Raw genomic sequence first — 13884 nt, forward strand, 5'->3', positions numbered from 1 at the left:
TGACTTTCCCAGTGTTGCAGTTTAATGCAGCCACAATCAAAACCAGAACCTATGCTCCCCACATTGGCACAGCACAGGCAGGGTTCTGGTGTACCTGGCGCCTTCTGAGTGGAGCTTACTCAGTTTTCATCTGTCCTGGGCTACTCAGCTTAGTGTTCAAGGAAAACTTATATCTTCATGAAGAGGCTTAACAGTCAGATTTTCTTAACAGCCTAATTGAAAAAAAGACAAAACAAAAACAAAAAAAAAAAAACAACCACCACCATTTTATGTGAAATGACAAGTACATGCAAAATTCTGATGTTACCTACAGTTTTCCTGATGATAATCCCATTCCTAGTATAAATGAACCTTATTTCTGAGTTACTATGCATGAATATTAAGTTGAGTATATGTCAGAATATTGACCCAGATTCTGAATAAGAACATGACAAAAAGCACAGTCTAATTTCTAGCTAAGATAATCACCTCGTGTATAAACCTCACAAAAGTATGTAATTCAGTTTTTTTTCTCAGCTCAAATAAAGAGTATTTTCAGTATGAATATGCTAATAATTATTTGATGACTATTTTTATGTTGTTGTTTAGATGATAAAGCCCCAGTAACAGATACAAACATTCCATCTCACTTGGAGCAGATGTTAGACATACTGGTACAGGAAGAAAATGAACGAGAATCTGGAGAGACTGGGCCATGTATGGAATATTTGCTTCATCACAAGATCCTGGAAACATTATACACCTTAGGAAAAGCTGATGTAAGTTCCTTATCCACTTCAAGTCTTGGGCATGTGACACATGCATTCATGTTTTAGAAATAACCTACCATGTTCTAAATTTAATTACAAGGGTATGCATTGAGCATAGCTGGATTCAAGTCAGTATTTTGAAAAAAAGGGGGAAAGGGTAGCCTCTATGAATAATATACCCATAGAGCTAGCAAAGCTGCCAAGTGTGCTAGACTGCCTCGAATCCCATGTAAAGGTGTAGGAAAGTAAACTCACCGAGACTGCTATTTGTTGTTTGTTAAGTACCGTGGAGTCACTTCCGACTCACAGTGACCCTGCACAGGGTTTCCGAGGCTGATACTTAGACTGCCTCAAATTACATGTAAGCATTTCGGAGAATAAACACATGTACATGTGCTCAGAATCAATGGACATGAGAAAGAACCCAAGGAAGTGGATGTAAAAATAGGGGTTATTTTTTGTAATTTTGAAAGAGAATGTTGATGATAACTGGGTCATTAACTTCACTGAAGTTTAGAGCAAATTCAGATATTTAGACCTGTTGAATCTTGTCACCATTCATCTGTCAGTTTGTCATGCTGTGATGGCATGACAGTTCTGCCAGAGACCTCTTTAAAGTGTTCAAGAGCAGAGATGTCACTTTGAGGACTAAGGTGAGTCTGAGCCACGCCTGGTATTTTCAACTACCTAGCGTAGTGGTTACGAATTGGGCTGCCAGCCCTAGGGTCGGCAGTTCGAAACTACCAGCAGTTCCGCGGGAGAAAGATGAGGCAGTCTGCTCCCATAAAGATTTATAGCCTCGGAAACTCTGTGTAGGGTCACTATGAGTTGGAACCGACTCCATGGTACTTAACAACAACAACAACAACAACAACAACAACAACATATGCATGTGAAAGTTGGACAATGGATAAGGAAGATTGGAGAAGAAATTATGCATTTGAATTATGGTGTTGGGGAAGAATATTGAAAGGGACTGCCAGAGAACAGTCTGAAAAATACCAGCCAGAATGCTTCTCAGAAGGGAAGGAGGCAAGACTTCATCTCACATACACTGAAATGCTATCGGGAAGGACCAGTCCCTGGAGGACATCATACTTGGTAATGTAGAGAGTCAGCCAAAAAGAGGAAGACTCTCAATGAGATGGAATGACACAATGGCTCAAACATAGCAGTGATTCTGAGGATGATACAGAACTGGGCAGTGTTTCGTTCTGTTGTGCATAGGGTCTCTGTGTGTCAGAACCAACAACAACAAAAGCAAATTAATCTTGGAAAATCACTGCAAAACTGCTGTTATGGTATAAATGATACTTTGTATATCAAAGCCTTCAAATTACTTATCCAAACAAATGCTCAAGCCACGTGGTGCTGGAAGAAACAGTGAAGAGCCTTGAGTTCGAGTCAAGACGCCTGGCTTTCCAGGCCCACATTGGTCACAAGGTTTCCCCCTAACTCAAAATCCTCCCATTTGTTCCATGAAGTTTTATAACTTATGGAAATCAAACAAAAAAATTTTACTAGGCACATGTAAACACCAAATGGAGTTATGATTAGAGAGCTTCCTTTTAACTAAGTCTAAAATATCCTTATGCAGTTGTGGACTTTTTGGTCATTTTTAATACCTCAGTGTTAATTTATTTATTCACTTTATATTTTCTAGGGAATATATCTGTTCCACACATCCTGTAGTTTATTTCCATCTGCTCTTCTTTTGCTTGTCCTTTGGAAGGAGAGATTGTATAACACTAAATTGATACGCTATTAATTGGACTCCTGGTGTAGTGCTGTAGGATCAGCACTGGACTATGAACCACAAGGTCGGCAGTTCAAACCCACCAGCTGCTCCTTGGAAACCCTGTACAGGGTCGCTATAAGTCAGAACCGACTTGACAGCTCTTCACAACAACAACTAAAAGTTAGGAGGTGCTACTAGTACGTTTATTTTGGTAATAGCGATAGTAAGCATTGTTGGGATTCTTGTGTGAATGAAGCCAGGTATTTGCTATCTTAAAATTATATAGTATTTCACTTAAGATTATAGTTGTTGTTTTCAGGTCACCTGTATATGATGATGCTTTGGAAATGCTCATTTCGTGTCTGTATTTTAAATGTGAAGGGAGTATGACAGTGGTAGTGGTGATGTGACATGGAGTCGGTTCTGACTCATAGCGACCCTGTACAGGGTTTCTGAGGCTGTAAATCTTTACGGGAGCAGAAAGCCTCATTTTTCTCCCATGGAACAGCTGGTAGTTTCAAACTGCTGACCCTGAGGTTCACAGCATGATTCGTAACCACTACGCTACCAGAGCTCCTCGAAGGGAGTATAAGCCACTTAATTATAAAACATACAGCTTTGTTATTGTGCACCGTCTTAATACAGTGTGAGTAATTATCAGTTTTAAAGAGTTGTCAGAGTAAATCACAGCATTTTATGCCATAGGATTCCTTTTATTTACATGCATGTGTGAGAAGGCTTTATATGATGGGAAGTTCTTGATTGCCTATCTTGTAAGTAACGAGGTCTCCCTTCTCTCTAGCCAGGGCATTACCAATAATGTTTTCAGGTTGGCCCAGCATCTTGACTATAAACATGCTGACCATGCCTGAACCAAACTCTAGTCTCGACAGTGTATCATCACCATGCTGTTCATGAATACCCCACCTAGCACCTAGGTTCTATTATCCTTTGAAGAACGTTAGTCATTAGTATTTGATTGAAAATGTGATTCTGGCAGTCATTAATTGATTAATTGCATTTGTCCTTTTAAAGTGGGATGCATTCATCTACATTGTCTCTCCTCATTTTATAATAAGTATCTGTATCATCTGTTCTTGCCCTGTTTTCCCTTTTTCATTTTACTCAGTGTCCTCCAGGAATGAAACAGCAGGTCTTGGTATTCTACACGAAACTTCTGGGAAGGATCCGGCAGCCACTGCTTCCTCACATTAATGTACATAGACCAGTGCAGGTATAGTGTTTAAGTAATTACTGCATTCCTTCATTTGCTTTCTTTTTTATAGAAATAATATTATATGATTTTTTTTTCCCCTAAGAGTAAGATAAAAGGAAATTGTTCTAAAAACAACATATAGGTTTGAACTTCCTTTATTAATGACATTTTTTCCCTAAGAGTAAAAGGAAATTGTTCTAAAAATAACACATAGGTTGAACTTTCTTTTTAATGACATTGTATTAAGTACACTTCATGTCTTTCTAGTTCTCTTTTAAAATTGTATACATTATGGCCTTAAAAGAATAATTTACTTTTAGAAGAGTTTGTTACATATCTCACTTTTTATGGTAATGTAAATATAGTTGTAAATTATAAATATCTTCAGGGTAAGTAGATGTTATTTACATGCTTGTAAAGACAACCTGAGCCTTTTTTGTTTTTAAAATATAATATAGTTTTATTTTGTTTTTACAGAAATTAATTCGACTTTGTGGTGAAGTTCTTGCAACTCCAACGGAAAATGAAGAAATTCAGTTTCTTTGTATTGTGTGTGCTAAGCTGAAGCAAGATCCTTACTTGGTTAATTTTTTTCTGGAGGTATGGTCCATTTCTTGTCAACCTTCAAAGTATGCTTGTGTTACAATTAGAATTAGAATTAAATTCTGTGAATAATGTAAGAAGGAATGACATTTTGGATAGCAGATCGATTGTTCTACTTCCCAGAATCCTTTTTCATTTAAGATCCCTGTTAGATTCTAACTTGAACTCTCTTGGCACACAAGATTGTCACAGAATGCCGTGGAACATTCCGGTGGAGTGTCATCCTTTCTCCTGTGAGCTTGCTCAGGTCCTGGACACACAGAAAGCCCAGGCTTGGGAAGAGCACAGCTTGAGAGCGAATCAGAGATGGCAGTCACACGAGTTGGGATCATGTTTCAGCCATGCTTGCTGTGATGTGTAATGTGGGTCAGCTGGCCAGGGGTAAGGCTGACTCATCGGCTCTCCAGCCTGCTCTCAGCTGGGAGGATGCCCGTGCTCTGTTGTACTGTCTGTTTACAGCCATCGTCACTGAAGCAGAGTTTACTTGAATCCGTTGACATTTTGGATTATACTTCCAGTTGTGAAGTAGCAAATAACTTTTATGGACTGTCTGCTTTCATCCACTTCTTTTTCAGCAATGAAGTCTTTAGAAATATATTTTGTAGTTTCTAAGTGCTGTCGAGTTGGTTCTGACTCATAACAACTATATAGGGTTTCCAAGGAGGTGGGGTTTGAACTGCCAACCTTGAGATTCAAACTTTTCTGGCACTGAGTCAGTTCCAACTCTTAATGACCCAGTATAGGACCCTGTATAGGACTTCCAAGGTTGTAAATGTTGACAGGAACAGAAAGCCTTTCTCCTGTAAAGCAGTTGTTGTTATTGCTAAGTGCTGTCAAGACGATTCCAACCCATAGCAACCCTGTATAGGGTTTCCAAGGAGCGACTGGTGAGCTTGAGCCGCTGACCTTGCAGTTCAAATGACTTTGCAATCTGATGTATTAGCCCACAGCACCACCCCAGGACTAGTAGGTGGGCTACAATTTACAAGTTGTTGTTAACAGTGCAGCGCTTATCCTGCAGATTACCTTGGGGAACAGATTTGGTTGCTATGCAACTCCTATAGGTCCTTGTTTACAATGGCAATTTCAGAACCATTTGAACCAGGTTGAAGCCCTGATTTTTTCAGGTAGCATTCAAGATACATCCATGAGTTTGTACCTATTTATTTCTTATTCATTCATCAGCTGAAGGGACTTTAGATTTATTTCTGCTTTTTGGCAGTCAGAAATAAAGCCACCGTAAGCATCCACATTCAAGCTATTGTGTTAGTATCCAGTTCATTTCACTGACGTTAATAGTAGGAGCAGAATTGTGCTTGAAAGCTCTCCTTGTCAGCCCTGGTGTTGTCAGGTTTCTGTTTAAATTTTGAAGCCCTGTTGTGGCGCTGTGGGTTAATGTGCTGGACTGCAAAGTTGGTTTGAACCTCAAGGTTGGTTGTTAAGTTGGTTTGAACCTTGAGGTCGGCGGTTCACTCTCACCAGCTGCTCCTCGGGAACCCTATATACAGTGTTGCTATGGGTTGGAACTGACTCCATGGCACTTACCAACAACAACAATAATAGGTATGTCTCTGTTTGGTGGCACTATAGGGTAAGCCCTGGACTGCTAACCGCAAGGTTGGAAGTTCAAGCCCACCAGCTACTCTGAGAGAGAAAGATGAGGCTTTCTGCTCTCAGAAGGAGCTATAGCCTCAGAAACTCTGTACCTACTCACTATGAGTCGAAATTGACTCGATGGCAGTGAGTTTGATGTTTTGGTTTTGAATAGGTGCCCGAGTTCATTTTCTCTTTCACATTACTTAGTAAGTTACTCAGGATCCTAGGATAAACACAAGGTTGACAGTTCAAATCCATCACTTGCTCTGAGTGAGAAAGATGAGCCTTTCTGCTCCCATCAAGACTTGTAGTCTGTATAGGGTCACCGGGAGTCAGAATGAACCCCTTGACAGTAGATGAAGGACTATGAATGCCTGTTTTTCACTACATGCATCTTACTTTGAAAGTTTGCTTCAGCAGAGCTAGAAGATCTTCTTAGGATTTTAGATTTCTAAAGATTTTTTAATGATAGGGATAGATTTATGGATAAGGGGGAGTATTACAATTCTTTTGGGTTTTGGTTGATATTTATAAGAAAGTTCTTCAATTCAGTTAAGAAGATAGTTTCCTTTTTTAAAGTTCATTGTCTTTCCCCATGCAATATTTTTCATTTGTCACAATCCTTTTCATTGATTGTGTCATTGGTTAGACACGTACAATGCTGATGGTAGAAAAATACATTTGAAATGTGCTTTCTGCTTAATGGGTGCTTGGTGTGAACCTTACCACACGTGTTCTCCTTTACAGAATAAGCTGAAGTCATCGGCTTCCAGAGGAATACCCGACGTCACTTCAGAAGCCTCGTTGAAAGGTCAAGAGGCCTTGTCAACAGATACTGGACAGTCCAATCAGCCTGAGGAACTTTCTGGTGCTACCGGACTGGAACAGTCAGAGTTAGAAGATGGGCTTCCTCATCATATGGACACTCTGTCCACCAGCTTGGATCACCTCAGTGTCACTCCACTGCCAGAGGCCTCAGTGGTTCGTCTCAACCAAGACTACAACTTAGTGAACTCGTTGTTAAATCTCACCAGAAGTCCTGTGAGTTTTCTTCTTTACCTTTTTTTCCTAATGTGACCACCACAGTAGTAAAAATAGCAGAAACCACCGTCCCCACCAAAATTGTATTATAGTGTAGTGTAAACATTTAATTCCTTATCCATTGAATTTTTCCAAGTAACTTGTTTTACGAGGGGGCTTCAGAAAATTTGTGGGGAACTTCCATTATCTTCTCATTCCATCATTTCATGAATTTATTTGTTTCACTTTTGATTGTGAATTGGGTGAAATTTATAGACAAGATCATCAGCTCTACATTCAACAAACTATACACACCTTATTTCATCTCAATGACTGTGGTCCCCTCGCTGCAACAACATTTATCCAGCTTCCTCCCTGTGGCTCCCCATTGTCAGCTTATGTTTCACAAATGAACAAGGCAAAAACATTTGATGAACACATACAAAACAAAAATTATGTATTCATGTAAATGTCCAGAGGTCACAGTCTCCCGGCCAGCCTACTGTCCGCAGGCTCACAGCCGCTGTCTGCTGTCGTAGCTTTTCTAGGTAGAGATCTCACGTTCCACACAGGCTCTTCTTGACAATCCTGGGATCATGTGTTCCTGACATGAAAGATTACCCACTTCCTCCTTTACTTACACATCCTCTACGATTACAGGTGTGACAATTGCAATGAATCCTGCAGTTAGTCACGACTGAGTCATAAAATCCTATCACTGGAACTTTGTAACACCCTCTCGTATGTCTAATTCTCTTCCTCAGGATGGCCGAATCGCTGTGAAAGCATGTGAGGGCTTGATGTTGTTAGTGAGTTTGCCAGAGCCGGCGGCTGCAAAGTGCCTCACCCAGAGCACTTGCCTGTGTGAACTGCTGACAGACAGGCTGGCGTCCCTGTACAAGGCCCTACCTCAGTCTGTGGATCCGTTAGACATCGAGACAGTGGAAGCAATTAACTGGGGGTAAGAACCCTTATCTGTGTTTCCCGTAAAGGGGACTTCTGACACCAGCATTTCTGAATCTGTTTCTGTTTTGCAGTGTTAGAAATCCTTAGTTTTGAACAATATAACCCTGTAAGTGATCCTTAACATGGGATTGCTTTGTTGAGGCTTGTATTAAATTTGTTACCCATCAGTGGTAACAAATGTGTGAGGATGAGCCAGCCGTCACATAGTGAAACTACTGTTGATTTTGTTCATTACTATGGGCAAGTTTTAAGGGCTTACATGAATACCAGTAATTTACCTGGATCGTTTTATTAAAAACAAAAAGCCCCAAAAAGACAGCCTCTTCTTCTTTCTTAAACTCATAATTCCTTCTAGCCACTGAGGGCAGTTCATGTTTTGTGTTCTGTTTTTAGAGAATCTCTCCTATTTCATTCTTGCATCTTTTCTACCCACCTTTTAAGGAGCTCTGGTGGCATAGTGGTTATGAGTTGGGCTGCTAAACTCAGATCAGCAGTTCGAAACTACCAGCTGTTTTGTGGGAGAAAGAAGGCTTTCTGCTCCCATAAAAGATATACAGCCACGGAAACCCTACACAGGGTGGCTGTGAGTCAGATCTGACTCTACGGCTCACCGCCAGCACCAGCAGCCCACCCATTCTCATAGAAACACGTGATTATTGCAATGTACTCACAGGTTATTAAAAGGAGATAGAAGCATTAGTAAAATGCCTCATTGTCCTGCCCCTTAAATGCAGTCTGATACTTTGCCGCATAACTTAAAGGGCTCGGTAGTGGTTTTTTACTTGTTTTTCTGCCCTGTGTACTGGCAACATCTTGTTAGCATCATCACTGTGTTGCATTGTGAGTCAGAACGAGAGGCCGAACATTCCACCACCCTTTCTTTTTGCACCCCTTCCTTTTCTGAGCGCCTCGCCTCTTCACTGCTGTCACTGGATAACTTACTCTGGGACTCTGAGAGCTCTTCTTTTTCTTCTGCTGTGGCTGCTTCTCTCTTCCCACCTAATGAGTTAAAATTACAGCTTTTCAAGTTTCCTCTTCTCTTTGGCTTTCTTTTGTTCAGCATTTGGCATTGCTCCATTGAGTGTATCTTACTGTGCAAAAGCCTTCATACCTCCTTAGGCTTGCATGCATACTGGGTAGGGTTCGTGTGTTCTGGTTAACTTGGGACTTAGCATTTCTTCTGGTGTCTTACAGCTTGGACTCCTATAGTCATAAAGAAGACGCTTCGGCATTTCCCGGGAAACGAGCCTTAATTTCATTTCTTTCCTGGTTCGACTATTGCGATCAGCTCATTAAGGAAGCACAGAAGGTTTGAATATTATTGTTACTTATTGATAATTTAATTGTCTGCAAAGTAAAATTTGAATCTTTCCTTTGTATTTCTGAATACATCTTAAATGTTTTAGCGAGGACAGCATAGTTAGTAAAACAGACCAGCAAACACCAGATAAACAAAAACCAGACGTGTGTGTCTTATGACTGGAGCAAAGGTCTGTCCTCTTGTGTTTCTTTAAGTACGGTACAACCAGGGCTTTGAACCACTTCAACATGGTTCATTCAGTGATGACCAACGGAGGCATGGCCAGCCTGTGCATTGCCTTGTAACACATTCAGAGTGGCACACTCAGCTACCGTCTTTGAGTGGGGCATCACCACCTATTTCCTACATGGGTCAGAGTCCACTGTGCAAGAGGATCGGTTGCAATGCAACACCTACATGGCCCTTTCCCCACTGACCATGGCTGAACCGTTTTGAACTGGTACAATGCATCATGAGGAAACACTGGTCTTCCTCTCTTTCTCATCTTTGAGGATTAGGGTAATACTTTTTGTTCTGTTCCCCTTAGTCTGGGAATGTAGATCAAATGTAAAGGATTCAGTAGCTAGTCTCGGTTCATATACCATCAGTGAAGTAGCCAAGAGGGACCTTGTACTTTTCCACGTTAATTCAGATGGAGAGTGCAAACTCATGTGTTGGCATCACAATTTGCTCTCCTTTTTCCACGAAAACCAAAAGATCGTGGGGTTTGTTTGTACTGTGTTCTAGACTGCTGCTGTTGCTCTGGCCAAAGCTGTTCATGAAAGGTTTTTCATTGGAGTGATGGAACCCCAGTTAATGCAAACGTGAGTGGCCTCTGCTTACAAACAAACCGAAATGCTGTGCTCATGTCATGCTTGCCCCTAAGTGCCTGTTTGTTGTGCTCAGCTCTGAGATGGGTATCCTCACATCAACTGCTCTCCTTCATCGCATTGTTCGACAAGTCACCTCCGATGTTTTACTTCAAGAAATGGTGGTTTTTATCCTTGGAGAACAGAGAGAACCGGAAACTCTGGCAGAAATTAGCAGACATCCTTTAAGACATAGGTTAATTGAACACTGTGATCACATATCTGATGAGGTAAGCTATGTAATGATTTATAATTAGACTTGATAATTGGACGTTTTAACATGTCTGTGATGTTTACAACCTCTTTTGTTACATGGCTTTATAAATCGAAAGCAAGACTCCTAGGCTGGCAAGAAGGATAAATTGTTTAAAGATCTTTTCTTGTTAACTTTTATTATTTTTGGTTTCAGATAAGCATAATGACATTAAGAATGTTTGAACATCTTTTGCAAAAACCCAATGAGCACATTCTTTATAACTTGGTCCTAAGAAATCTTGAAGAAAGAAACTATACAGAATATAAGCCCTTGTGCCCGGAAGATAAAGATGTGGTAGAGAACGGATTGATCCCAGGCGCCGTGTAAGTTTTTAATCCAACTCTAAGTTCAGCGTTTCATGTAGAGTTGTAGCCTTCTCTCTCTTCTTAGGTCTCTCCCTCAGTCCTCAAGCAAACAAATTTAACAGTTTAAAACTTTCAAAAAAGTGATACTTCTATCCCCTCAAACTACCATCCTTTTAAATTGAGAAAAGCTATTATCTGGTCATGAGAGCTAACAAAATTGATACAGTTTTATGTTCAGTGTTAGTATAAAGTGTTAATTTGTCAGTAGAACGTAAATATGAATTCTTTTTTTTTTTGCTTTTTTCTCTATGTTTAAAATGACATAATGCTTTCTAAGTGAATAGCAGAGGTTCTTTTGGTTTAGAAAATGTCATAATGAAATGGGCTTTCTTGTGCATGTGTAACGTAAATGTAGCGATCTGGAAGAAGACCCATTATTTACTGACATGGCACCAGATAACACTTTGTCAAACCAAGAATGGCTTACTTCGTCACCTCCTCCTACCCCAGAGCACCCCAAAACAGATGGGAAAACGGAAGTCCATAAAATTGTCAATAGGTGAGTTGCTGTGTAAATATGACTTGATAGTTCACTTGCTTTTTTTATAACACAAGATAGCTCTGCTCTTACACTGCTGGAAGGCGGGTGGTGACTGTGTGCCATGACCTGTTTAGGGCTGCTGAGGCTGTAAATCTTTATGGACGCAGAAAGCCTCATCTTTCTTCTGCTGAGTGGCTGGTGGATTTGAACTTCTCACCTTGATATTTGCAGACCAACATGTAACCCCACTACACGACCAGGGCTCCTTATATAAATAAATTATGAACTCAGTGGAAATCTTCCCTTACTGAATCTAAAGATTATGTCAACTTCCTGTCATGCCTGTGTAGCAAGTGACAGCTGGTGCAGTGATCAATACCCAAAGCGAAAAGCTTCACATAGAAAAGAGCCCCTAGCAGTGGTGAAATCAACCACTTTAAAATATATACCCAAGCAGTGTAATTATAAGTACTTGCCAGTTGGAACAATATTGAGACTGACCATTGTGACAGATTGTACTTACGAAATACGTACTCTTGTGTGCTAAGCTTAGGGCTATTGCTTTTTGTTCATTTTGTGCTTTAGTATGTTTTTTGGATTTTTTTGCAGTGCCCTTTTGTGGTAATTTATTTCTCTCTCTATTCCTAAGCAGAGCTGTCACTGATATGCCAGGTTCTGGCAGGTGACTTTAGAGAAAATGGCACACAATTAGGCTGTATAAAAAAATAAAAAAAAATCAAGACACACAATTAGGCTGCATAAAAACCTCAGGCTGAATTGCTTAAAAGCCAGTTTCCTCTGAGATGAACAAATATCAAGAAGTTCTGCTTTAAGTGGACTGACTAATTTACAATATAACCTTTAACATCATGAAAGAACATTTACTCAGTGAATTATTATGCTGATTCAAAATAAGTAGTCAGTTTTATTTTTCACATTTCCATTTGCTTTAATATTTGGGTGAACTTAAGATATCACTAGATGCTGTAATACATATAATATTGCTACTGAATTGTGAGTTTTTACTCTGGATGTTTTCCCCATTGAAGTTTTCTCTGTCTGGTACCGGATGAGGCAAAATCATCATACCATGTTGAGGGCACTGGATATGATACCTACCTCAGAGATGCTCATAGGCAGGTGAGTGAAGTCACTAATTATCTGAAATGAACCCTAATAAGGATGCACACACTCCTTCAGATCTTGTCACAGTTTCCTTTAGTGACTCCTCCAAACTTCAACACCAGTGACCTGAATTCCACTGCTGCTTTTACTCTGCACATGACCTTGCTCTCCGACTCTCTTAACTAGGCAGCTAGCGCTTTCTCAAGACTTCCATATGCTTTCCTTCTGTGCTTGGCACTTTCTCATTACACCTCTCCTCCCCGCCCGGACCCTTTCCCCTGTAAGAGTATTGCTCTCAGTGATATTACCCAGCTACTCTTACTCACGTTCCCAGGCTGCTCCCCTTCCCTGTTCCACCCCCATTCTTACCCACAGAGTCACCCACACATGCTCTTCCGCCCAATTCTCACCCACTCCTTCCTGCCCTGCATTCTAGCTTTTACCTTTCAGGAACTGCTTTCTCACAGGTCCCTTCTTGATGGTTGGATGAAATGGCTCTTTCTCCATCTTCTTTCTTCTTAATAGCGTTTTACACTGTAAACCACCTCCTCCTCAGGAAAAAAACAACAACAAAAAACGTATTGATAAAAGTTTGCCATTTTAACTATCTGAAAGTGTTCTGTTTGGTGGGTTTTAGATATTCATTTAGCACATTCAGTATATTCAGTTCAGAGCATTTTTATCGCCCCCAAAAGAAACCCTGTATCCATGAAGCGGCCTCTCCCCTCCCCCTTCCCCCTGCCCCAGGAAGCCACTACTTTCTGACTCAAATGATAAAAAGACACACTTATTTTACATTTAAATCCTATGTATTGAGGCATGCTAATATGAACAATTCATTATCATAATGAGACCAAACAGTTGCATATCGGATTGTGGAAATCAATGAAGGATAATTTAGAAAAATTGGAAGTCATCAGAGTTGAAGTGGAGCATGTAGGAATCAGTATGCTTGGCATTATGAAGCTGGCATGTACTGCTGTCCACTTTGATCTGAACAATCATAGAGTATTCTGTGTCAGAAATGACAAACGGAAGAAGATTAACATTGCACTCATTGTCAAAAAGAAAATGTTCAGATTGACTCTGAAGTACAGTGTTTTCGGTGATGGGATAATATCCATAGGCCTACATGGAAGACCAGTTGATACAATTAGTATTCGGATTTAGACACCAACCATTCATGCCAAAGATGAAGAAATTGGAGCTTTTGACCAACTTCTGCCATCTGATACTGGTCACACAGGTACTTAAGCTGCATTGATAATTTCTGGCCATTGGAATGGATAAGTTGAAAGCAAAGAAGGAAGTTCAGTGATTAGAAATTCAATCTTTCTGTTAAAAACAAGACCCTAGACAGCGTGGTTTTTGTAAGACCCATCGCTTAGCCATTACATATATCTTTTTTCCAACCGTATAAGTGGTAGCTATGCACACATTAAGGAGCTCTGGTAGCGTAGTGGTTACAAATCAGACTGCTAATCTCAGGGTCAGCAGTTTGAAACTGCCAGCTGTTCTGTGGGAGAAAGATGAGGCTTTCTGCTCCCGTAAAGATTTACAGCCTCGGAAACCCTGTACTGGGTCTCTATGAGTCGGAACC

At 40.4% G+C, this 13884-nt stretch overlaps 1 protein-coding gene across 1 annotated transcript in view; it reads left to right on the forward strand.

Annotated features, from left to right (window-relative positions):
* The window catches only part of FAM160B1 (family with sequence similarity 160, member B1), a 46265-nt gene that overhangs the window by 14832 nt on the left and 17549 nt on the right, over positions 1-13884 (forward strand). Inside the window, exons 3-13 of the mRNA XM_006831378.1 lie at positions 589-758; positions 3617-3721; positions 4181-4303; positions 6650-6943; positions 7687-7883; positions 9083-9197; positions 9936-10012; positions 10095-10287; positions 10467-10636; positions 11034-11177; positions 12209-12299. Of these exons, the coding sequence (XP_006831441.1) occupies positions 589-758; positions 3617-3721; positions 4181-4303; positions 6650-6943; positions 7687-7883; positions 9083-9197; positions 9936-10012; positions 10095-10287; positions 10467-10636; positions 11034-11177; positions 12209-12299 (1679 nt within the window). The remainder of the gene's footprint in view (positions 1-588; positions 759-3616; positions 3722-4180; positions 4304-6649; positions 6944-7686; positions 7884-9082; positions 9198-9935; positions 10013-10094; positions 10288-10466; positions 10637-11033; positions 11178-12208; positions 12300-13884) is intronic.

Source organism: Chrysochloris asiatica, unplaced genomic scaffold, assembly GCF_000296735.1.
Source record: "Chrysochloris asiatica unplaced genomic scaffold, ChrAsi1.0 scaffold00003, whole genome shotgun sequence".
NCBI lineage: Eukaryota > Metazoa > Chordata > Mammalia > Afrosoricida > Chrysochloridae > Chrysochloris > Chrysochloris asiatica.